The following is a 27,251-nucleotide window of genomic DNA, read 5'->3' as shown; positions in this document are numbered from 1 at the left end:
AACTGTAGAAGATGGAGAGCTAAGCAGATCCTGGTCTAAACCCTTCTCAGCTGCTTTGCTTTGCTACAGTAGTCCTGCTATAGTTCCAGTCACAGGGAAAGGAAAAAGTATCATTGAGATCCTTATAATAGTCATCAAGGATTTTAGGATGAATCTTTTCCTCTTTCTTCCTGTAGCACAGAAGGAACTGTGCAGTCTGGATTGCACTTGTGCCTCTGTATTTCTTTACTTCCTGTATTATCTTGGGATGCTGGTCTTCTGGTAGGACTACTCACCCATAGTAGTGGTGACACCTGATTACAACCAGGCTAGGTACAAAATGAAAATTGATTAACTGAAGTCTATTACGGAGTTTCAACATATATGTAAGTGCTAATTGTTATTAATCTGTTTGCAATCTAGTTAACTGCATCTTTTTCCATGCTCTTAGAAGCCCTCTCTGTAAATACAACGTGAATGAGTTATGACTGACTTGGAAGCTTTTAGATGTTCTGCTGTATAGCCTATACTTTGTAAATATGTTCTCCTATGGATATACATGGATGAAAGAAAAGTTTGAATCCAGAGAAAATCCTATCAAGACTAAAGACTGGTCCAGACATATCTTATGTAACTATTAAAGAAGAGATTCCTCCTTCCTCCTAAGCGAAAAACCTAAAATACAGAATTCAAAACTGAAAATGTAGGTATCTGCTAACCTGCATAATGTTTATCAGAATTAGTAGGCAGGAGACATTAATGTATTTTCTCCTGCCAAACTGCTGAGAGATACAATATCCAGTCTTATTTTTATGGTCTGTAGTTTGAGGGACTCATTGTGCAATGCATAAATTACAAAAATAGAACAAAATATATCCTGCAAGAAGTGGGGAAAATAAAATTAAATGCTTCTTCAGGCCAGTTGTGTGTAGCAGATATGCTCTAATTTATTTTCTTAAGATAAGCAAGTGAGTACCCATAAAAATACAGCGCTTAATAGACTCGTTGGAAATCGGGATACCAGCTAGCTGGTACCACAAAGATGAAAACAGAAATAACGTTGACCTTTCTCTTATTTTTAAGCATTACAAGAGCCACAACTGCATATACTCTCCCCTTGAAAAAACCAACGTCCCACTGACTTCTGTTACACAAAGTACCAACGTGAAGCTTTTGCTAGTCACAAAGGAGGGAAGACTGATTAACTTGTCTGATAGCATCCTCCTTGCATCACAGGGCAGGGACGCCCTACCTCTGTGCCACCCTCTCCAAGCGACTGCCCAGGCATAATTGCTTGTGGGGAACTGCAGGTCACTCTGGCATCAGGCAGGAAGATGGCCACTAGCTACGCAGCCCACAGTGTGCGTGCAGGTGTTTTGCCAAGTAATTGCCCTGGGTGTTAAAAACACCACAGGGCATTTCAACTTGTTCAGTGCAAGTCTACTTAAGCCCTGCACTTCACCTGCAGAGCACCCCGGTGTCGAAATAGAGATATGAGCATGCGATGTTAAATTTTTCCGGGCGGTTTATGTGTCTGTGACTGTGCACAAGTCTATGTGCAGTTCAAGACCCTATTCTGCAGGATGCACTGAAGGCATAATGGTGGTAGTAAAGGTTGGCAGTTGAAGACAGAGTTGTAAAGTAATTGACGGAACCAAGTCAAGCCAAGCTTTTCTTCTCCTTTGATTATTCCACTTACAACTCTGTTGCAAGAGAGCACTGTGGCACTGTGAGGGCAGGGGCTTTAGGAAGAAGCATGGACTTAGACAGACTGCCCATCCCCTAAGGCCGACGTGCCCCTGTCCCTTTTTGCTCAGCTTCCTGTAATGGAGTCCTGCATAAAAGGCAAAGGGACATGGACATCTGTGAGTGACAGAAAGGAAGGAAAAAAGGGGTAGTGGAGGTTATCCTTTTGGAAAGGAAGATGGAAGGTCATGTTTATATAGCAATGTTTCCAGTACGACTGTGAAAGCCATTATTTGGTTTTTCTCCTGCAAAGCCCAAGACTAAGAAATCACGTGCCCCTGTTGCCTGAGGGCTGATGCCCACAGCCTGCCCTCGGCCTAGCAGCAACAGTTCGGGGTTTGTTGAGAATTATAAAATTGCTAATGGCTCCAGCATAGACAACTCTCAATTCTTCTCTTCATCTGTTCTCTTCACAGGTGCTGGTGAAGGCCTAGCTGGGTTCCTGTTTTGTGCAGGTAGGCACGCGAGAGGTATTATTATTTGTTAAGGATAGGTGTCTGCTGCATGCTAGTTTCATTCTGGGCTCCCTACTAAATCATTAGAAAAAAAACCTCTACTGAAGTGTTATTTTGTTACAATTTGTTGTCAATTGTAGTTGGATCAAGTTTCAAACAACGTTTGAAACAACGTTTCCAAACAACGTTTCCATAGGTGCAAGAAAGATCTAAGCTAAGTGTTCACCGTATAATCTATTCCCACGCTTTCTATAAGGGAGAAAAAAGGGAATTACAGCCAGTATTAACCATGGGCTAAAAAGCTGACTTTTGCCTACCATTTTAACTCCTTTAGCAGAACTGCAGGGACCATCCCCTTTCAAATCTGTTGAATTTCTGGCTTAAGCAAACCTGATAATCTAGGCAGCCTGATGTGAGGGTGCCACACTTAAAAATCCTTTTGCTGTATGTGCATGTCCAGACTTCAAATGCACCCACCCACCTATAGAGCACCCACTGCCTACCATCTCAAAGCAAAGAGACTGTAGGACTGTAATAACACCTCTTAGGAACAGTCCCTTTGCACACAATACAATACAGTAATGTGCCAGAGCAGCGTAATTGGGGGGTGGGGGGGTGGGGGGTGTGGAATCTAAGGTTAAACCTGCAACTTTAGATGTCTCTTTATAGTGCTAGGTATCAAGACAAAGAGTATGTTAGATCACATAGTCCACAATCTTATTAATGTCAAAGCAGGGTGATTAAAATGTCAGTATCCTTGCTTTTCATGGTTTTTGTAGTGCCTGAAGTCAGAATAATAAAGGGTGTGGGCAGGAAATTCTTTAATGCCGTGGATCAGAGCTGGAGAGCTGAGCACCGGCGCTATCAGGCTGCTTAATTAAGTAGCAGAAATCACTGTAGGAAAAAAATCCAAGGAGTGTCTCAAATTAAATTCTGCAATCTCTCCCTCTCAGCTCTATCTCCTGTTAAATCTCACTCTTCTCTGTTTCACTCTTTTCTCATCTCTGCATCATTTCTTCCATCTTCACACAAAGGAAGGCACGGAGCGGGAAGAGAAGGGAAAGGCATATCTGTCAGAAGTGCTACTGCTTTGCACTTGCTAGCAGAAGAAAACTGTTAGTGCACTGTTCTTGTCCTCTTTGAACAATGAGTTTAAGTTACACCATTAGATGGTTTTGTGGTACAAGCAATTTTGCATTCTAGCAGAAAAAGAGTTTAAAATAACGCACCAGTAGTAACAGCCTACTGCCGCAATAATTCCCATGTTGTGGAGCTTTACATGAGAAATGAGGCACACCGCAGAACTGTAAATGAGGAACTCCACGAGTTGCTCATTATTAAACCATGTTTGTGAGGTATTCTTTTGAAAAATGTACATATTGTATGAAATTGTATTGAAAATGTTTTATAAACCTCCTATTATCTTTGCTTTCTGATGTTCCTCCCACACGTATCCTCATCAGAAAGAGGAGGATGAACACATGAATAAATAATGATGGGCCACGTATATCATGAAAGGAGCCTTCCATTTGCCCTTTCGGAAGGCAGAAGGGGGCAAGGGGTATCTTTCTAATCGTCACGTCCTCCTGTCTACCACAGTAAAAGCAGTTCACCTCACCCAGAGCATGTATTCATGCTCTCTCAGTATACTGCCTCCCTCAAGAAGCATTGTCTGTCTGACCAGAGTCTCCTACTGTATTTTCCAAACTACAAAATGGAGACTCTTAGTCTGACTACAGGAACATAAAGAAGCGGGTTGTAAAAAGCCTCGGTGAAACAGATGATCTCATGCAACAAAGCATACTGCTAATACAGGAGGATTTTGCCTAATGCTTCTTAACCAAAAAGACTATCCCAATTATCAAGATTTATTTTACAGAACAAAGTCCTCAATTAATAATTTATAGGGAGAAACGGTTTACATATAGAAACAAATACCTAAAAATGACTTTCTGTTGGCATGTTCCTCCCCACGTGCCACAAATAGAAGCTGCTGCTTCACCTCCCCTTCAAACTGGACCCCAGGAGGTAGGGAGGGAAGCTTCTCCCTTAGCAGTGAGAGCATTTCCATCATGGTGTTTGCTCTTTGTTCTGTCCCTGCCAACAGCAACATGGCAACTTCAACTCCTATTTTTCATCAAGAAACAGAGATAGTGCACAGATGTTTGTAATTAAAATCTCAGCTCTAACAAGGAAGGAAGGACAGATGGAGAGAGACAGATTCACCAACCAACGAGTTCTCTGATCCCCACTGATTAAATATTCCAAAAGCTCTATCCAAAGAATAAAAGTGAGTTTCCAGATGAGACCCACTCCCGGAATAGTCTGTTGCAGGCACTAATGCAATAACTTAATGAACATACATACCAACTTTGCCTTCTATGAGGAAATACGCATATTAATACTTTTATGGATACAGCACACCATGAAGCAGCATATTACAGTGAGGCTGCAATGATTCTGTGATTTCCTGAACTGGATCTAGTTTAGAGCCCTGACAGATAAAGTCTGGTGGATTTAGTTGAGGTATTAGCTTTCTCTGCACCTTTCTGACCCACCCTCTGCAGGAGGTTACCACTTTGGTTGCACAGTTGCTGAAAGGGTCAGATACTAGTGCCTCAGTTGCCTTAGTTCCTGGTCTGGCATTTTAGTACAAATGCAGTTCTGTCATCCATTAGCAGCTTTACTTTTTATATTCAGCTTGTGTGGACATTTTAATCTGCCTCCTCCATTGTTTGTACTAACGGGATTTATTATAGGACTGGGTAAAGCTTTAAGTATCTTCGTGCTTCAGTTTTTCAATCTGTATAATGGAAACACAAGACCACCAGTGTGAAATCCTTTTTTTGCATTTGATATAGTTTAAAAATCTAATCAGATTTGAAAGCTGTGCACAATATATGCAGGAAATGTTTTATATTCCTTTTAAGCAATCTCTTAAGAGTGCTCTCAATCAAGCCCAAATGCGTGTTGTGAAATTCTGCCCAATGCTTATTGAGATTATGTCTGCAGACAAAGAACTTTTTTCTATTCAAGTTCCTTGAATAATGGTTTTAAAAAGTTATGCCAGCCAAGCAGGTTAAGGAAAAAGCCTAATTTAAAAATGATCGTGTTTGTAAGTCGTAAGGGACTGGGTCAAAGCTAAGAATGAAATCTCAAACCTAAAACTGTGAATTACATGATCACTCGATACAAATTTTTGTAAAGAACAGATCTGTTCCTTTGCTTCTGTATTGCATTTCAAAAATGCAGTCTAGAAAGAAATTTCTAAATTCTATTATCTGGAATTGGCATTTGTTGAGGTCTTCTGAGAAGAAAAAATATATAATAATTAATCTTTATTTGAATATATAATAATTAATCTTTATTTGGCACATTGTATATTCAAAGAATAGCATTTGGAATTTAACAGTTGGATAAACATCATTTAACTATTTGGCAGTAACTAAATATATCACTATTACGAGGAATTTATGTAAAATATAAGCCCACTAAGCAGCAGTGATTACCATTCAGTATCATTAGGCTAAGCCAGTTTACAGGGAGACAAGTCCAAGAGAAAGCAGTCACCTTGATTTAGTGTGTTCCAATTAAAGAGGTATGCTGTAATAATATATAAAGCACTTACCATAAAACATTCCTGGATTATGTGTATACAGTGCCATGAAAATGCACCAGCCTCATGAGCTAAGATGCAATAAGCAACCTTCTGTGGCAAAGAGAAGAAACGCTTTATACCGTGATATTTGAGACAAAATTCCTTCCATGTAAAAAACGCATCAGGATTCCGAAACACGTTTGACGAAGGTAAACTTAAACTTAATGTCAGGCAATAACCTTAAATGGCTGAGCTGGCCTAATTAGATTCGAATCTCTGACTCCTCTATGTGAGATTATCAACATCAGAGATGCGCTAGAAATTCCTGCTACTTTGAGAACGCTGGTGTAAGGTGTGCTCTCTTTCTGGTATTGAGAGTTTCCTACCAGCAAAAGCCCTTCTGTTGATGCAGCTAAACATGCAAATGACGCAAAAGCTAGACAAAAATGAAAATAAGTGTGTTTTGTTGGTAGTGTTACTTTTTGAGAGACATAGTATAAGATGCTGTAGGAAAGGAATGTTTTTGCCAGGAGAAATAGCATCTGTATCAAGGTGGTTTCCATCCTCTCTAGTGCAAAGCAGGGCTAAGACTCCCTCGCAGCAGAATATAAAAGCTTGCTTAGAGTTTTACGTACTATCTTTGTTTTCTTAACTAAACTATTCCTCTACGTGAAAATGCTCCTGTCAAAAAAAAAAATTATTTCACCTGTAATTAATTATCACTTTATGTGAGCATTGGACTTGGACAGTATGCATCCAAGCCAATCAAAATGATTTTTCGTCATGCAAAATGTTATTATGTTAAATGTTATACTGATTTCTATTAATATTTATGTTGTGAACTATAACTCAATTGTAAAAGCTAAATAATGGTGTCATTATGCTTTTTGTTCTACTTTTTATTGCATTATATCCCTCATCAAGAAGACCAGATTTAGATGATGCTCAGTGAAGTCAGTGTATTGAGAAATAAACTGGAAATATACCTTTGAAGAAAACATGCTTTCCTTGACTCATGTGATTCATAGTCTGTTAGAATCAAGACTGATGGTGACCCAAAACAAAGGAATTGAAAAAAGACAGTGTACACATTTTGGCTCTGAACATGCAAATGCTTTCCTACGTACATAGCTTTACATATATAAGTAGGCCTCTTCAGCTAGTACCTTAGGCACTACCTAAAGGTAAGAATCTCTGTCCTTACAGGTAAGCATATATCCAAATGTTTGTAGAATCGGGACCTTTATTTATATCACTTTCACTATCTTTATTCTGTGCTCTGAACATATGCACTACAGTATTCTATAATATACTAAGCTAAATCAATACAGGTGCTGAGTATAAGCAGCTGCTCCGGAAGGCTGCGGGAATTACAAAGATATGGCATCTCTCACAGCTTAGATAGCTGCATTTAGTTGTTTTTCTTTCAAAATTATCTTTAAATCTGACCTTCCCTTCTCCCGTTTCTTTTTGCCCTTCTAAAAATCTTATGCGCTACTTTATCATTACTCGCCCGCTCTTACTCTCATCTCTTCTTCATTTCTACTCCCTCTCCCTCCCTTGGTTTGAGTAGACAGATTAAAAGTATTATCCTTGCACCACTGAAGTCCAAAGAAGCAGGATCAAGGCTTAGCAGCTGCTAAACAGACAACACTTCATGTCTCCTATGTACTACAAGCAGCTCAGTGCTACTTTTAATATTTTAGTAGTTTCCTGGAAAAACTAGGACCAGTAAAGTAGTAAAATCTGCGTCACAGGCTAAAGCCACCATTTTGCCATTGGATAGTTTTCATTCCAGCAGATAATTATAGATTATAGAAGATAATCAGCACTAATACTGTTTTGTTTTTGTCTTTTTGGCGAGGGGGGATGAGATTCTAGCTTTCATCTATGTATTTCCATTTCATGGATGTACACCATAAATGTCTGTTGCTTGTTTGAATGTTCAACCTGGGACTTTCTGCTGCACATCGGGACTAACACGCAGGCAGAGCTGCTGTGTCATAATATAAACCCATGGGTGTCATTGCCTCTCCCCCTAAGATCACATGTGGGTGACATATAGTGGGGATTATTGGTGGGCGGGCCTTGGGAGGCTCTCATAAGAGCAAAAATCTACTTGGATGGGAGACTGTCGCTAAAAAAGGCGTAGGGATATGCCTTTTGACATTGGACTGAATTCTGCTAGTTATCCAGTGGATTCATAGGCCTCTGATCGAATTGATATCACTGTCCACACGCTCACTTGTAATGTGCTATCATGATATACTTGTGCACTGGCCAGTGTTAATAGAGCTAACTTGTTAGTGGTGTGTATTAAATCTGTGTTGGGATGCTGACTGCACTTTATTTGTGTGAAACAACATTAGCCAAAAGTTAATCCCACATGGGAGCATCAGAATACAGCCTACAGGTGGTTCATTTTGCATTGTTTTAACCTGTAACACTGGGCAAGAATTCACAGACAGTGAAAGCAGTGTTGCCCAATCAAAATCTACCGGAAGGGAGAAACCTCCTTTTACTCTCGTCCTCCTCAAACGTTCTCTTCAGAACTGGAAAAGGCTAGCTTGATGGTGTTTAAGGCAAGGTTTGCTTGAGCAAACTGTGGAACGTAGAGGGGTTTTGTTCTCCACGTTTCTCAAAGGGAAAGGCGTGAGCTTAAAATGCCTAGCCAATAGAAGAAAAAAAAAAAAAGGAAAGTGATTTCAGGTACTGTTTATATCTTAGAATACCTCCTCTAGGACAAGAGGCTCTATTTTTTTCTACATTTGGGAGGTGAGGATAACAAGTTTTTCATATTAACATGTGAGAGAATCACGGAAACAAAATGTGAAATGACTACTGCTTGATCCTGTAGGTGCTAAACAGGTACAAAATTTCACTGAAATCAGATGGTACTCTGATGTGCTAAAAGTTAAGCACATAGATGCTTACTTGATCTGCCAACGATTATGTGTGCAGAGCTGCCAAAAACGTACAAAAAGGAAACAGACAAAAATAGGTTAAATTTCTTTTCCTAACTCAAAGGCATTAATAGTGGCAGTAGAACAGTTGATGAATTTCAGAGAGAAGCAAACTTTTTTAGTTGTCATCTAAATTTATCAATTACAAAAATTATTTCTAAGTTCTCCATTGTTTTGCTGCTGTAGTGCAGGAACTGTTCTGTCTTCCATGCCTAGTGGAGATCAGAAAAAGTAACACCAAACATAGGAAGAGTATGAGTACTTAAACTCAACAGCATGTGGAAATCACAGCTATAAAGAACAGAATAAAATCAAGAATTTCCAACTCAAATATAACCTCTGTGTTAACATATGGTTGTGAGAACTGGAAATCTACCAAAACATTAAAGACAGGAAAGTCGATGCCTTTGAAAGCAAGTGCCTACAGAAGATTCTGGGCATTGGATGGAAAGTTTCATCACCAGTAAAGGAATGCGAGAGATCAGCAAATAGCAATCTCGACTGAAATCCAACATTTTCTCATGAGTTCCAGATGCTAACACATCCTCCTCCGTGATGCCGTCAAATGGGAACCAACTGGTTTGAGAAAACCCACTGGTGACTTTCAAGAGAAAACCTGAACAGAAGCTGTCAGTAGGAGGCCTGAGCAGATAATCTCAACGCGATAAATGAAAGAAAGCGCAGGAAATAATGGAGACGCCTGCCAGCAGTCGTTCAGGAAGTTCGTAACATAACGTTATCCTCCGTGATGCAACACTGAGATATTCAAAGAAAATAGCGCTAGAGTATACGGCCATATGTTTTGTGGCAAAACAAAATAGTATAAAGTAACTGTTCATCACAGGGGAAAAATATATTACATGCCAAAGAAGTCTTAGAATAACCCTTAAATTTGCAGCTTCGAACATGAAGTTAAAATTTTCATGCGTCATTTGATGGTTCCTTGAGTTACCATTTCCCAGCTGAGTTTAACAAATACCACACTGTGCATCTTAGCCAATCACATCTACAATGTAAATGTAATTATTTTAAATCTTCTTCACTGAACTTTAAATGATTTTGAAATTTTCTAAATCCTTTTTTAAATTTTCTAAATCCTTTTTGAAAATGGGGTCTTGGCCTCTCACTTAAGCATTTTTTGGTGTAATCTTCCTTCAGATACTACTAGCACTTTTATTTACAAATGTGCAAACCTACAGACTTAGCCCCTCGCAAAAATCTGCAACTGTAAAACTGCAACTTCAAATTAGAAACTGTTTTTAAAAACTTAGCCCCATGTATATTTACTAGTTGTTCTTAAAGACTGACCTGACACACAGCTGATGAAGAGAAGCTAAACGGAAAGGAAATCCGTCAGCTTGTTTTGACAGGTACGTGCTAGCCTCTGCATTTCAGTTATGTGCCAGACATTTTTCAGAGCCAGGTGCTGAAGTCTGGGATTAGTGGGCATTTTCAGCCTCTTACCCTGAGTGTATCAGAGCTAAAAATAACATTCGCAGCAGATTTTCAGATTTCTCATCTGTCAAATCTGGGTTAGGTCTGCTATAACCTCTTGTATCTGACACACGGCATGTCTGGACTAGCAATCATATTCTTTTGGTTACTGTAATAATTGTGTCCGAGAAAGCCTGTTACTTGAGAGAAAACCTGTTCTTCTTCCTTATTTTCATCTTCTCAGGAAGTCCTTTCTTGTGGACCACTTCTTGTGGATCGTAGGATAACTGCATTTCTTTCATAGGCATCATATTTACGAGACAGCTCAGAGAGGTATAAATCGGTATATAATGGTATGAAGTGATTGCTGATACTATTTTCTATTTTACTTCCTTGTACGATACAATTAAGCTTTTGCTCCTAAAATCCAATAGTATATAGCCCTAACGTAAAATTACACTATTTTGATAGGCAAGAGATCAAAAATATAGTATTCACTACTTTTTATCAGAAATGCATATAAATTTTTAGTGTATTTTTCTCCAGTACATAACTGGTTTATTCCTCCTTTTTCTAAGCTTTCTTAACAAAACAGATTCTATGCTGCAAAGCACAGGTTATGCTTTATCATATTTTTCCCTGTTTGACCTTCCATTGATTAAGGCCTAAATTCAAAATAGCTGAGCCGATAAAATCAGAAATTGATGAATTCATCATCTATCTCATTGTATCACAGGTCTTTTTCTTTAGAACAAATTGAGTCCTAACTAGTATGTCCTTTGAATTACAGTAACAACAATGTAATCCAACGTCATTCTTTACACTCCTCGTGTAATTTCACAGCTTCAAGTAGTATTTGTAATATGCGCTTTTAAAAACGAAAACTCTTAAACCAAGTAATTATTTTCTTTCTTATAACATAGGTTCTGGTTCCAAAACAGAAAACATCATCAAAAAGTAGTAATCTTCAGTAATTTACCAAGTATAATGATGCCACTATAGCTGGTATTTAATACTGTCATTTTACTACAGTATTTACTTTGAGGATTTCTGTTGGTCAGGAAAACAAATCTACCTCCCTTGTATCATTAGTGCAACGTTCAGTTCCACCCGTAAATAGGGGCAGGATGTAAATAGCTCAGAAAAGGTTCCTCTATAAGTTCTCATGGAAAAAAAAACCAAAACAAATAGACCTTTTATTTCAAAGCTGCTAAATATGGCAGAAATTTAGTAAAAATATCAGAGCAAACTTACAGCTTTCCTAACTATACCATAAGAACGGCCATGACCCCTGTGCAGATGGTCCTGGGTGCAGACAGTTATTTGACGTTCTTGTGTTGGGAAGAGGGCAGCCTGAGTGCCAGGGAGGAGGGAACTTGCTCCCCGTTCTGCAGTGAATGCTGGGTGAAGGTTTAGCAGCACTTCTCGGTGAAAAATACATCCAGATTCATCTAGCAGAGCTCTCCTTCCCCCAGTTTCCTCCTGTGCATTTTTCAGCATACTTTTATTTATTTTTTTCTTTACAGAAATTATTATAAAGCAACTACAAAATAAGCTGCTTATTTCTCTAGCTCATTTTGGCGGGGGGGGGGGAGAAAACAACCCAAAAAATCATGTTTGTAAACCAGTCTCAGGTTACAATATAAGGAATTCTATTGTATTAATCATCAAATTAAATTTCAGTTTGTAATGCACAGTTGATCCTATACTTGTTTTTCTGAGCAGAATCACAAAAAACCTGTAGAACCTCAGAACTGAACTCTGTGACAAAGCAATTCCTCGTCCTTTTTTGCCTTTTCTAATTATTATAATTCTGCATATTACAGCCTGCTTCCAGGATTAGCAAAATTCATTCTCAACTGTAACACGCTAAGCCATGCCTATGTAGAAATAATACAAATTGCACAGAGCAGGCAATAGAGTCATTTGTTTAATATATAGTTTTTAAAAGAAAACACGTGCAACATATGAGTTTCTCCTCCTGCTTCTGTAGAAGCAGTATTTCATTCACTGCGTGACTGATTCTATTTCTTTGCTGCTGACACTGCCCACAGGCTCCCTTTAAAAAATGAAAATAGGGAAAGTTTAGCAGTTTAGGGATGATTAATGCTTGACAGGTGGAGAGAGACAAGCATTCATGTTTTCCTTTTAAGAAGTATGGTGGTCAGCTTATGTGAATGATGAAGATCCACTGAGGTGAATGGAGCTGTGCTGATTTACAGTAGCTGGGTATCTAGACTCAGGTTGCTGCATGTCTTCACTACAGCTGGCCTTATGTGGGCAAATCTCAGTTATGTCAATTGACTTCACTGGGAATGCTGAAGGAAGTCCTACAAATAAGGTATGTTCTTGTTATTTTAAAGCGTTCTATTGCATGTTTTTCTCTGATTCCTGTTTCATTGTTGCCTCTTTCATCCTAAACTCCTTAGTCTTATCCTGTGCCTCTAGCTAGTCCCCATAGCCATATATGACTGGCATCAGCCAGAAGTGCTGGTGACAGATAGAACTAAAATATTTGCATGAATAGGGATAAACATCTCTCTAAACAATGTTTCCTAAAGAAACCATCTGTGCAGAATTTTTACACCTGGGTCTCGGATGTGGAGGGCTATGCAAATATCTCTGTAGACAAATAGTAGCTAAAAATATTTGAATTTGGCTTGCCAGATAGATATTCACCAGTAGTCATCATATTCAGCAAACTACTTGGGTCACCCTTGTCTAGTAGAGCACGTGTGTATGTAAATGCCTTAATTTGATGGGTATAACAAACAGCAGAATAGCTCAGAGGGCTGCACAGCGAGTATCATGTTCCAGGGCACTACAACCTGTTTGGGATTATCAAAAGATTGACTGTCAAAAGGAGCGTGAGAAACAAAAGAAAAAATAGCATATTATGTAAAAAGAAATCGGAGCCATAACATTCATCACAGTTTTGCAATCTCTTTCTATATGGTATGCAGTACAGGTACTGAAGGAAAATAATTTGTAATGTTTTAACATACTGAAAGGTTAAAAGATTGTATGCGAAGCAGGTGAAACTGCAGTTGTCCTTGCATTGTTAGAGACGAATGGAATTAACTTATGTTCCGCAGCAGCCACAACTCCGTGGCACGCATGCAGTCAGAAATTAAAAGCAGCATAATACTCTCGGAAATATTCATATACACATGCAATATATCCAAGTAAAAGTTGAGGGAATGATACATTTTTATTTCCTGTGTCACAATCGTAATACTACATTAACTTTGGGTTTGACTGGGGTTTTTGGTTGGCAGTGGACAGGAGTGGGTTGTGTTAGTATATTAATTAAATAGAAAAAATTTTATATAAGTTAAAATAGTATTTCCATCTCTAAGTCTTAATGAAGTGAATAAAACAAAGTTCTGTGATTTATGATACCACCACAAACTCACAATGAAATCAGACCTCTAAGATTCTTAAAACATACTCTGTTCCTTGCATGGCTTATTTATCTAGTGTTACTCCAATATGATGATTTACTGAACTATGATCAGAATTGCAGTTTCGTTAATATAGTGATACACATGAGAACATACTAAAGGAAAGCAGAATAATTACTTCAGAAGTCTTATTAAAATTATTTCTTTGTTATGGTTAATATATAATTTATTATACTTGGATTACTAATTATTACTACATAATCTTGCCTTTTATCTATCTTTCAAGATTCTTTGGTGAAAACATTGCTATTTTAATGTTAACATTGTTATTTTAACGTTATGTGGAGACATAAGAAATGGAACTTTCCCATATAAAACATATTCCACGTTATCTACCTAGACATTATTTAATTCTACCTTCAAAAGAACAGACTAGCTACGAATCAATCATTATGGTGTTATTCCATGCACTCTGGGGACAGTCTGTACAGTATGAACAGGCTTTGGAACAGTCCTGGCAAATTCCCTTAAGATTTAAAAAAAAAAAAAAAAAAAAAAAAAAGGAAAGAAAAAAAAGCCTGACTATTAGTCCCTTAAAATTTGTTTTAGTAACGGCTCATTGTTGAGTCTTCCGAAGGCGAAAAATCTGGGAGAAACTAGATGATAGTGCATCTTTGCTCACTGGTTCTCCAATTCATTTTAAGCAAATCAATTTATTTAAACAGTAATTTAGATAAGAGAAAAATGTTGAATTGACAGTATCAAAAACTGTTTCACAAAAAAGATCACATTTGTATATCTCTGGTTGGATATTTGACTTTAAATTGTTTAAATTATGCTCTCTAAAGAGTACAGAGTTCCCCTCTTAGGCCATTCTGTCGTGTGGTCTTGCTTTGTCATTGCTTCATGTATTCTTATCTAACAATGAAAAATTTTGTTTGCTTTCTGTGAAATTACTGTTCGCTAATGGTATCCAACATTTGTGATCATTTAGCCCTAAAGGTTGCTTGATATATATATGTCTATATACATAGACACACATATATGGATATGCATATAGGTATCTCTGTAAGTGTGTATATATTTGTGTTTATGTATATATACACACATACACACACACATACACTTGAAACACACTGCACCTGATCAAAAAATCCACATATTAAAATTAACTGAATGGATGAGAACTGTGGGAAATGACATTAGTTGCTTGGCCAAAGGACGGGCAGCTGTAATATTGATAGACCAATAACAACTAAGAGATTGTGGTGTTTGAAAAGTTGATTCTATGCTGTAACTATTTGTTAAAACAATTAATGACATGCAATTTACCAATTAATATCTCATGTGTTTTGAATGTACTGCAGTTCTCACAAATTTACTTTAAAACAGAAATCTGCCTTATTTCTACAAATAAACTTTTTCAAACACATCAGACTGTCTTGAGAACTAGAGCCTGTTTTCCAAAGAGACTCAGAAAAATTTAGGTACCAGTCTGTCTAATTCACTTGAAAGGGAATTGATAGGTAGACTCCTAAATCACCACCAAGCTTTTGAAAAATATATCCAAATTATCAGACCACCATTAGATTTTTCCTGAGCTATTTTAGACTAAACCCTTTTGCTGTTTTGGCTCTTTTCACCCCCTTAACTGGCTTATCATTACATATACTGTCTTTAAATCTATTTTGATAATTTCTGTAATACAAGCCATTTCAAACTCTGCTTTTGGGCTAGGCGAGCATTTCTTATCTAGCTTCGGATGCATATTTGACCTTTGGCAAAGTTCGCTTACTCCCATCTTCATAGCTGTACAGTATTAATCTTTGTATCACAAAATTTATCCTCTCCTTTGTGGATACTGTCAAACTAGAAAATTAATCACACAAAAATGGAAGCGTCGGTGTAATTAGCCAAGGCTGGAACCTTTTCTCTCCATTATGGAGGACAACTTGCTGCTTTGTTCTTTCAAATAAGACTAGAATCTATATATGTCCTCCAGCAGCTGACCAAGGTTCTAATGTGATGTGTCTTTTTGACATGTTCAAGGTGCACTCAGGGAACTAAATGGCTTGAATAATTAAAAAAAAAAAAAAAGGGTGATAGTGATTTTTCTACTTCAAGTACCCAGTGAAAAGTCTGCTCAAGTCAGCAATGACTGAACATTATCATGTATTTGTTGATTTTTGGCTACCCTGGAAAAGTATTCCAAACTGCACCACATTTGAGGGCAACCCACTTAAAGGAGTTTCAGCATAGGAAAATCTCAGTGGCCACTGGAAATTAATTCTCCTGACCTCCTTTTAGAGTTGAGAAGTGCCTAACCCGTGCACTGGGGAGCAGTGTCACTATGTCTAAGAAACTGTTGCAGGGAAAATGAATAGGTGACAGATAAGATGATGATCTTCTAGGCAGGAAAACATGTAAGGAAAGAATGGTAAAACTTACAATATAGGAAAAATTTATTATAAGAAATATTTTTTTTATTATAAGAAGAGAGGGTACAGAAAACATCCTGATGGAAAATGGTTACAAGAAATGGCAAAAAAGAGAAACTAGGTTCAGTGGCAGGTGAGAAAAGTGGGAAGAGTAGTGGGAGCAAAGTGAACTGAGTTTTAAAGTACTTGTATTTAAGAATATTTATTGCCTCTTGTGAATCTAGCATAGTACCCTTTAAGTGGAGTGATCCAATTCTACCACAATCATAGATGGCTGAAAAGATGTTTACATATATAACATATCACAGTTCATCGAGGTTATATTCACCTTACTGACTGACGCCCAAAGAACAGAGTCAATTGTCGGGAGATTATGGTGAAATTTTTTGAACTAGCTAAAAGAGATAGCTCAAAGTCCTAATAATCTGCTTATCTGTTTTGACAGTCATGCGAGCAGAAGAGAAAAGATTTAAGAAGGCAGAGCTGAGCCGTAGACCGAGACAGAAGAGTCATCTGCTTGCAAGGAAGAATCGGTATGTTTGTTTATCCATTAGTCAAAATCATTGTGTATCTGCTAAACTTGTCTTGGGACACAGCTATGTGACTTTCACAGGCAAAATGATAAACTCTGCTATTAACACAAAGTGCTTCATCATTTTGCATACTTTTTTTCTTACTACGTATCTTTAAAGTATGAGACTGTCCAGTGGGTAAAAGCACTGGAAATACTTATAAATAAACCCGTAACAAAAAGGATTTATCATTTTAAAAAATATGTTGGTCTAAAAAAAACAAATAGTTTATTATCTCCTGGATAATATCTTGCAAAATAATTGGAATGAAAAAACCAGCACCATTAAATGCAGAGACTGTTATAATCCATATGACATCTTGATGGATGTCATATGAATGGGCCCAAACTTCTATTGTGAGAACCTCGTGAAGTATTTTACACCAACAAAGCCAAAGGCTGTGATTTTATAGAACAACATAACGGGGATGAAACAGGACCTACTAATAGCATGTTTTTTTGAGACGATTGTTATTTACAAAAGACCAACATTTGTTTTAAAGAAAAATTCTAATTCAGAGCTTGTATCTATCCTAGCGCTTTGCACTGAAATGGTACGTAGTCTTCTCTAGTACCATCTGAAGTGATAAGACAGTTAGAAAAGTCCTATAAATTGTCACCTTCATTTCTAATACCTGTCTGCCTATAGGGAGTGGGGACAAACTCTATAGCTTTTGGAACAAAAGACATCCTGCTCCATTCTTACCGAGTTATTTTTGTTATCATACTGTATGTCAGTTTGGACTGTTTTTGGATACCCAATCTATTTCTGCTAATTGAAATAACTGGATATAAGAAATATGTGATCAGAAGTGTGAGGAAAAATACATTACAAAGTGAACGGCAAATTATGCCCCTTTTAACCAGAATTAGCAAACAGCTCCCATATCCCTCCCCCCACCCTACTTAGGCTCATTTGTCCATCCTTGTCCTTTTTTTCTAGAGAGAAGAAATCCTCACTCACTTGGAAAAGTAATTGTGCTACTTCATAATACTCAAAGAACTGGACTACAGCTGTTCCAGATATCCAGGTACTTACCACTGTCTTCATTGTCTCCTGAATGTCACACAAATTATGTGTTTAAAAAAACCCCAGATCTCAGAACAGCCAATCCAGCAGCCCACTGCTTGAGCAAATCTTTCTGTTACTTTTTACTACCTTGACTTTCATTCACTGATCTTGTTTTATGATTTAAAAATTGAAAGGACCATAAAACTTACTGTTTTGTGCCAGAGCTTGAAGCAGACAGTCCAAGCATCCCTCCAAGCTATCTGCTGTGCTGTCAGTGGCTGTTATCTTCAGCTTTTTCAAGGCGTCACTTAGATTATCTGCTTGGTTAATACAAAAAAAGAGAAATCAGTGTCTCACTTAGATTATCTGCTTGGTTAATACAAAAAAAAGAGAAATTGGTGTCCTCATCAATCTGGTAACAGCTTTATAGCCTCAAATGTGAATGGAAAAAAGATCCTGTTTCAGTGAAGAAGGAATCTATGTCTACATTCTGAGGATATAAAAAGCCAAGAGTCAAAGGTTTTGGATGAAATTAAACTTTTCAAATTTAAATATATATTTATCATTCTTCGTCTGCGAGCAGGATGCCAGGAGGTACTTTATGAAATGCCTCTGAACAGCAATTTAGCCATCAATATTCTCCCAGCCTAGTTGGTTTGGAAAACCAGCAGCAGTATCTTTGCTTCCATCCTTCTATATGGAAAAAAAATATGATGAAAATGAGCACATCTTGCATTTTTTTTTCATCAAGAAAAAGGGAAAGTAACTGAAAATGCCATTTTCTGCATGCTCTACAGGGTTCCATTTTGGCTCTGCCTTCACTAAGCCCCAGTGCTAAGCTTATAGCTTTTTAAGTATTATGCCGTTATCCACCATAATCTTTCAAGCACCACTGTTTGTGAACCATGTTACTCTTTATATTCAGGGATCCCTCAAAATATAAAGAAATCTTCTAGAAATAAGAAAGTTCTGGTGTGGATTTCAGATGATAAAATAAGCCTTCCCTCTTTTTAAAAAAAAAAAAAAAATCCAAACCACGTAGTGTAATTCCCAACAGATGCACATTTATTCTCACAGAAGTTAGGGCAGTATCACTGCTGCCATTTCAAGTATTCTGTTTATTCACAAGCGAGGTATAAGTGTTAACAGCTGCAGTGCAAGGGTCCCTGCTTTGCCCGCTGATGACTAGCCTCCCTATCTCTGAGTGGACTATCCTTTTAAAAAACATGAGTGCTGATACAGTTTCCATGCCAACTCTGTCAGTAAGCAGAAATTGTTACTCAAAACAAATAACGTTAAACGGTGTCTTAGCTGTCTACTGTTCCCCAGCGACTAATCCAAAAGCCCTGACCCGAGCCCTGCGGTACTGCAGGTATGGTTTCTTTGCCATACATCACTGGCATCTTCGGGGCCGGAAAGGTCCCAGCACCCTTTATTTGCCTTTGAGGCTCTGGTGGCAAACATAAACTAACCTAATGGATGCACAGCAGGCACACTATGAAGACAGTGGTATCTCACTCCTCCTGGAGCTGCTCTGCCTCTCAGCTGGATTTTGTCCCGTTTCTGTTTTTGATTAACATACCCTTTTGTAACCCGATATCCTTTCTAGATAAAAGTATGATGCTTTATTTTTTCAAATTCCCAGGAGTTAGGTATGAAATCTGTCATGAAATAGGTTATTAGGTAGATAGTTTATTCCCATAGCGTGCATGTTTCCCAGCCACGCTGTAGACAGGAACAACATGACTCTGAACTGCTAAGAGCCAGCAGCGGGCAGGCAACTCTGTGAGAGCCTTTGGGGCAGCTGCACGGGGTGCTGCCCCCCCCCAGGCTTCCAGCCAGCCTCCCTCCCAAGCACCTCTCCCCGCCGGGCCTGAGCTGTCATCTCATGGCACAAGCTAGCAAGGAAAAAAGATGATTCATCACTTCCCCCAGAACTGACTTATGTTACCATCTTGCAGGCTTGTTGCAGTACACTTACTGAACTGCATTCAACCGACGACAGCACCAAAGAGGCGCTGCAAAAACATATTGCTTAAATCGTTTTTTTTGGAAGTACCATTGGATTTTGTCAAAAGAGACAGGTGCAGGGTACCCAGTGACCGGCCTCAGTAACTACAAGTTAAGACTGCGCGTTCCACCTCCTCTTACTCTTTGTTCCCCCCATATTCCTCTCCTGAGCTTGCATTTAATGTAGCTCTAACTTTCTTTCATCCTACTGGCACTTCTCATCTCCCTATATACTCACACACACATAGCTTTGAAATTTTAGCAGCCCATGTGCAATACAAGCACTAAACCTTCTGGGTAGACATATATTAAAAAAAACAGGGGTCCCCACTATCTGAGGAAAAGAAGAAAATGCCTAGGTAAGAAATTCACCTTCACACAAGTTTTTTGCATAGCAGGGAGAGAGGCTATTGTTAGCAGGGAACTCACCCAGACTGTATTTCTCTCTTATCGCCTCTTCTACCTTGCATGCGCCCAGTACATCCCAAGCTTCCACGTATAGTTTTATTTGACTGTGCAGAGATGAGTGCTCCATTTCATGTTTGCAGTCCCTTGCTCTCTCCGCCACAGCAGAACCTGTGGTAGGAGTTGGGAAAGTCTCCTCAGTCCTTTGTCCTACCTCCCCTTTCTGCTCACTGCCACATAGGTTTTTCTGGGGAGAGCCTGCTATTTTAACACTCTAAGTTGCCATTTTGGGGCAACCTGTTCTCTCCCCTGAGCAGCTCCACAGATTTCTTCTGCCACCATTTGTAGCTTCCACAACTCTGTGAAGTGAAACCAGCCGTGGTGCCTGCCAGACTCCCTGCTGTCCGCAGAGATCTGAATAATGACAGCAAAATCTTATTTAGAAAACAAAGTCAAAATCATTATTTTGTTTGGAACATTAAAGCATCTCTGAATAGTTATGATGACAGTGCTGTTTTTTACCTGCAGGCTTGGAAAGATAGCATCAGTCACGCTTAGGTCACGTTCACAAAGTCAGGCCAGTTAAACAGATTTTACAAAAACCCAGATAGCGCAGAATTTAGCAACACACATCTGAGAGAAGCTCTTATTTACTGTGAGGATATATCGAGTCAGAAAGTCTAACGAAGAATTTCTATGTAATAACATAAACGCACCTTTTTCACTTTCCCATTGCCTATGAAAGTACTACTTTCACTTCTAAGTGACACAGTAACAGATTTTGACTTCTGTTCCTATGGTAAAAATTGTGAATAATTAAATCACGTATGCCACAGAGATCAGCATCTGGATCTTTTGTAACTGAGCTCAAAACAATTGACAACTGATAAGAAGACCATGCACAACTGTGAATTAACCTACTCACGAACAACTTAAAGGAGAAAAGCCGTAGTTGAGTGGAATGGAAAAACAATCTCTCACAAGAGAAATGCTTGGTAACAGCACACAAATTCTGTATCATTCATGTGAGAAAGCAGTGATGTATTCATGTCCCAGAGAGCAGCAAAGCTCCCATAAAATATAATAAAATATAATAAAATAAAAATAATTAAGGTGCTACAGAAACTTTCTTTATTTGTTAGAAGCATCCATAATATATACTTGAAAAAATATACATTTTTAACAATTGATCTACTACATTGCCATGAAAGTCACATTTTTTAAGTATTGGCATAGAGTAACAAGGAAAAAAAATTGCAATCCTATCTACTCCAAGATAGCTCAATTACAAAACATTTTGTCTTCCTTTGACAATGTATTTGAGGCAGTCTCAATAACACTGTAAACTGTGCTGCAGGAAGGCATGGAGTGCCTCAAGCACTGCAGAGAGTAGCAGGGATCCTGTCTCGTGGAAAGTCTGGCTTAGACCCTTTGCGTCTCAAGCAATCTTTGCTTAAGAAGATCAAAGAGATGGATCAGATCTGTGGGTGGACGAAGAAGTCATGCTTTGCAAATAATTCTGCAGTTTGCCACAGAGGAACAGGGAGAAATAAGTAGGCACCCCTTTCTATTATTTGCTAAATAAAATCAAGCAACCATCTCATAATTAGCAGATCAAATGATAGAAAATAGATCTTTATGGAAAATATTTCTATCCTGGGTAAACTAGATAAAGAAAGAAGTCAGACTTTCCATATACAAATGCAAGTCCTTTTTCATTCCCTCAAAAAATATTCAGAATTTGGCATTTTCATCGACTTGCTCCTGCTAGAAGAAAGGATAGCAGGCTTAGTGGTCAATGAACAAATAGAAAATTTAGGTAATTAAGTATGAATGCAACCCTGTACTAAAGGAAGGAAGCAAGCATTAAGAGCAAACCGTTCAAAGGCAGTGAGAAATTTCATGCACCATAGCAATATTTTCCTTGAAAGGCAAAATACTGTGAACTACTGGTAGATAATGAAGTACAGAGCCTCTAGCAATAAGGCGATATTGTTCTTCGTGAATATTCATCCACCTGAAAAAAAATTATGAGGGGAAAATATCATCTCTGCTCATTTATTTTATATAGTTTAAAAATTCAATGAGAAAGAGACAACTATCATATATTTTAAGTTTCCATAGTGCCACTAATAAGATAGTGTATGTATGTTATGCACAATGATGTATTTTGGGCCAAATTTTTAGATGTGACTATCTAAATACTTCAGTCCCTAGGACAAGCATTCAGTTTTCCATCGTATGGAGCATATGCACATCCTGCTGACATACCTGGACACGTAACCCTAACTTTTAGATGCACACTTCAAAAATCAATGGACACTGGCGTGCTACATGACTTTTAAAATGTCTTATTTAACAATGTGGCAACATGAGCCAAATTGCTTCCTTCTAAATATGATGAGATACTACAAGTACTCTTAAAATAGTGCACAAAAATTAAATTAGAAACCATAACATAAAGTACAAGTGATTCTAAGACAGATGATACAATAGTATTTGATTTTCTAACAAACCTGTGACTCTAAACTTACTGCATCTTGAGACTGATTCCTTCTGCTGTGCAAAAAAACACAAGCAGGAATTTGGTATAAACAGACCTGTGGGCACGATGTCAGAAGGCCACAGCTGCAGAGGAAAGAAGTACCCGATTTGCTAACTTTGGCTTTTTCTGTCAAAGCTAGGACTACCTCCCTTTCCAAATAGGGTTAATGCCTCAAAAGACATCTTTGCTCCTGAAATCTCAGACATATGCAAATACATCTTGAACAGAATGGAGGGGGGGGGGGAGGTGCCCTTCTGAAAAGAACAAAACATGCAGGTTGTACAGTCGGTGATGACACTGACAGGGATATTCAGGGAGAGAGGCCTGCAGTGTTCCAGCGGGCTCCCGCCATACAGTTACGCAAGGCTTCCCGATTCCTGTGGTTTCACAGCTGCCTTGAACCTGTCATTTAGGGAAGAAGCTGCAGGTGCTTTTCTTCCAGGTACAAAAACCCTGTTATTTTCTTGTGATCAGCTGCCTGTCCACCTGCCTTGCTTACCTTCCCCTCTCTTCCTCTCTTTCTGTACAAGCTATTTTCAGCAGGCTTGTTATTGCATAGGCTGATCGGATTCTCAGAGATAAAAACCCATGGGATAAAACCAGTGTAAGGAATGTTTTAGACTGAGTGTCAAGGAGATGTAAGTAAATTCTGTCAATACGTAGGATCATGTGAAAGCTTACCTCAGCTGGGATGATTTGAGGTGACATGCTCAGGATGGCAAAGATGAAAATAAGCCTAGTAGCGATAGTCAATCTCTATGGCAGAGGTGCTCAGCAGTCTGCCACCAGGTCCTAAGTTTGTCAGGCCTCAAGCCAGAAGTTCAACAAAAGTCTCAGCTCCTTTGTTGATGATACCAAGCCCGGGGAGATGTTCTGTCTGTCATATTTACACTGGGCTTCCAGGATTACTTTCTGAATAATTAGTTCTCTGATCTGAACGTAAAGCCTTGAAGACTCTTATTCCATATATCCTAAGGACACAAACTGGTAAGTCAGGAAGTGGAGTTTGGCTGTCAGACCTAACTGTCTGGCCCACTCCACCTACTGTGGCATTCTGCTTTCCCCTGCTGCGTATTCCTGCTCGAGCATTCATAAAAATGGAGTGGTTTAAATTCCGTAGAAACCCGCACTGCTTTCGGTGGCACGACATTACTGTCACCTTCTGCAAACTCCTGCTACCTCTTGTACTGGCATTGTTACAGGGGAAAAAAAATAGTTGCAAAGTGAGTAATGTAAGTGAACGCTCTTATATTCCATTTCATTTCACTGTACCTTTTTTTCCCTGAAAGCTTTTCTGTGAGTTATTCCCATTTTCAATCACATTTATTTTATGCTGATAAATTGTTCCTTCATCTCATGAAATCTGGCAGTCGATCATCCCCGTTCATGGTCACGGGCCACAGAAATGCTGAATCTGCTACACGTGCTTTTACAAAGTAGCTATGAGTGCATCTAGGGATGCAGCTTCTTTATACAAGAACCAACTTGCTAATTTTACCTTGAGTTCACAGCATTTTCATCCAAATCAGAAAGAAAGTTAAGGTACGTTTAAAAAAAAAAAGAAAAAAGCCACTTTTAATACTGACATTTAAAAAATGATTTAGAATGTTTCAGCTGAGTATTTAGATGGATAGTTTTTCTCTGCAGAGCTTATTCTTATATCTTTTCTAATCTTTTTCCAGAATAGCTATTTAAAAAGATTAAAGAAATACTCTGCTTGAATATATGATTAACATAGTCTGTACCTTTTGATTGACACCCAGTATACTGTTGGGGTTAGAGGGACCAATATATTGATGGTGGCTGTATTAGTCTCAGAGCCTTTTGTGACTGAGTCCCTTCACTGCCTCTCAGGACACAGTGAGACATCAAATTAAGCAGGGGGAATGATGTCACTTTCATGGGTCTTTTTGGATTACAGTGCCATAAAAATATCTTAAAAATGTAAGTCTGTATGTCTATACGGTATGAATGAAACCACTGGGGAAACACATATTCAGCAAAAGTTAAACACCACCCTAGTATCTGGGGAAAAACGTTTAAAGGATTAGACTTCAGCAAATACTTAATTTTGTGTGCAGACTTTAACTTCCTAGAATTTCTATACAAGCTAACCTATATGGAAAATGTATCACTGACACACCACAGCTGTTTTTTTTTTAACTAAACGTGTAGCATTGAGGTTATATTACTCAAGAACCTAAGAACTGACACACAGCTAAGACACGTTAACCCATCTGGGGCAGCATCCAGCCTCCAAGGCCATCCTTAGCCCATGCTGTTAGTTTCCTTCTGATATCATCTGTGTTTCTATTTGAATGCAGACCCCATGCCACTGGCGGAGCACTCCATGCACAATGATATTTAGTGGTGTCCGAAGTGCCCCGGGATACGACACCTACATGGCAATCCGCTGCCCCAGCCGTGCCCTCGCAGAGTTTGTTTGCTTCTGAAGCTGGCTGCCTGAAGAGCAGGCATACTTGTCTGAATTTGGAGCAAGAGGCCCAACAACTGGCAAGGCCTGTAGCATGCCTTTGGTCTCTAATCTCTCTGGTGCCTAAGGACTTTGGATTACCCTGCCCTAAAGAAGGCCTAGAAGACTGGCCCCAAATTAGCAGACCCGCTAGCTCCCAGGGCATTGAATAAGCTGGCAGGACTGAACAGGATTCCATCCTGAATCTAAGTAAGGAAGAGTTAAGACCCTTCCCCTTGGGTACTTTGTCGAAAGATACTAAACTGCAAATGACAAACCGTTTATTTACCTACACATTCAAAATGCCCCAAATATGCAGTTTTTATCCAGGACAAAACAACTTTGCTCTGTTCTCATGTTTAGGCCATTGCCAACAAATACCCGCTCACCCAGCAGCTGCCCTGAAGCACTCTCAAGTGTACAGCGTCAAGCCACCCAAATCCCTCTTTAGAAGTGATTCTTTTCTTAGCGCAGCCAGGAGATTTTGAATCTTGGCACCTGAATCTGGAGAAAGACATATGCTGTCAGAGGCTGGGGTAAAGAATTCATTTACGAGAGGTAATGCTAGGAGGAAGTTAGCTGGTTACTGTCTCCTAAAGAACCAAAAGGGGCAGTGCTTATGTAACAGCAGAGAAAAGTCCAGTGTCATTCAGTGGATTCCCACAGCATTTTTACCCTTCGCAGGAATGACACACAGGCAGGCCTGGTTGTGAGCGGGTCCTTATGAATGCTGTGTTTATTTGCATGCTGCCAGAACATAGCTGGGACAACCCAGCTGTGAACCATGCCTGGTACAGACAGGAGATGGCTCTGTACGGACTGTATAAACCTGTGCTCCATCTTGCTTCTCTGCAGCATAATGGCACCGCAGGCCAGAGCTGGGAGATGGAGTCACTGGCCATCAAAGCAAGCCCTAATGGGCCTCTATCATAACTGGGCTCTGTTGTGCCCAGTTGCTAGGGAGATTTAGGTCACCTGGCAACTAGACCCTGTTGTGCAGACATTATTCAGTCAGCAGCATCGCAGAAGGAGCTGCAGGCACAGAGAAACACACCACAGGAGCCAACAAGCAGGCATGGGCGCTACAGCCACGTTGCTTACAGCTGCAGGTAGCTGTCTTTGCTTAGCATCGTTTGAGGGAGATGCTTTTGGCTGCTTTTGGTACCCGACCCTTCCAAGCGACGGTCTGGCACAGGATCCCTCTGGTCCTCAGGGATTTCCCCTCTGTGAGTTATGCCACTGATGGAGCGGGCAGGTTGAAGAAAAGACGACTCTCTCCCTTTGAGTCTATGCAGAGATGCAACAGATCTAAAGGCACAGGGGTGTAGCACAAGCCAGGGAGGTGCTGACTGTGCCGCGCTGCCCTGGAAGCCAAGCGCTGGCTGCCTGTAGCTCTCCCAGGCACAAGCGAATCTGAACTGCCTCAGGACGCACAACAGGGAGCCGTGTGGAGGGCAGAGCAGACCAAATGCTCTGCGGCAGTTCAAAAGTCAAGAACTACGCTGGGGAAGGAACAGGAAATGAAACAGAAAATAATTTTGCCACTGTAAAATTATCGCTGTGCCCCTACAGCGTGAATACCAGACGCAACTCGAGGCACCCCATATTGTCAATGACCCCCTGCCGAACTAGAAAAGGCTCAGATATGGCTGAGTAAAGGTAAGGAGGATCTACTCTTCAAGGGGAAGTTGAATAAGCAAGGACTCTTCGCCTTGAAAAAGAGATGACTGAGGGGAAGAGAAGGCTGAGATATATGGAATCACAAATAGTGCTAAGACGATGAAAAGAAAACCATTTGCTATTTCTCCTAAGAGAAGAACTAGAATACCAAAATGAAATTATCAAGCAACAAACTTGAACAGAAGACAGTTATTTTTTACACATCACATGTAATGAAACTATGGAACTGTTAAGAAGCTGAAACTATAAATGGATTCATTAGTGAATTAGAAAAAATTTATGAGGAAAAAAGTCCATGCACAGCTGTTAATACTAATATATGCATAAAACTGCTAGCACAAAAAGCTCCAACACAGCAGATTACTGCAAGCTGGGAGGATACCACTCTGCACTTCTCCTTTCCTTAGGGTGTTTTCCTAAACATCTGCTACTGGTCACTCACTGTCAGAAACAGGACAAATTAGGTGCAATGACTTTTAGTATGTCCCAGTGGCTATAGGCGGGCTGAACAGCATTTGTACTGGCACATTGTGGCTCG

The 27,251-nt window shown here is 39.3% G+C and overlaps 1 protein-coding gene across 16 annotated transcripts in view; it reads right to left on the bottom strand.

The window, feature by feature from the left end:
• Positions 1–27,251, bottom strand: part of RAP1GDS1 (Rap1 GTPase-GDP dissociation stimulator 1) — a 105,584-nt gene that overhangs the window by 48,694 nt on the left and 29,639 nt on the right. For 7 of the 16 annotated variants that reach the window (XM_068941601.1, XM_068941591.1, XM_068941597.1 and 4 more), the window contains exon 2: positions 17,810–17,917. Coding sequence is in view for 12 of the 16 variants with exons in the window: in XM_068941591.1 (XP_068797692.1) it covers positions 17,810–17,917 (108 nt within the window). In the remaining 4 variants the exon portion in view is untranslated. Of the gene's footprint in view, positions 1–17,809; positions 17,921–20,039; positions 20,187–27,251 lie in introns of all 16 variants that reach the window. The other 9 variants (XM_068941600.1, XM_068941589.1, XM_068941596.1 and 6 more) reach the window with 2 other exon arrangements.

This window comes from Struthio camelus, chromosome 4 (genome assembly GCF_040807025.1).
Source record: "Struthio camelus isolate bStrCam1 chromosome 4, bStrCam1.hap1, whole genome shotgun sequence".
Taxonomy (NCBI): Eukaryota; Metazoa; Chordata; class Aves; order Struthioniformes; family Struthionidae; genus Struthio; species Struthio camelus.
The sequence above is the reverse complement of the archived record's forward strand: the minus strand, read 5'-3'. Positions and strand labels throughout refer to the sequence as shown.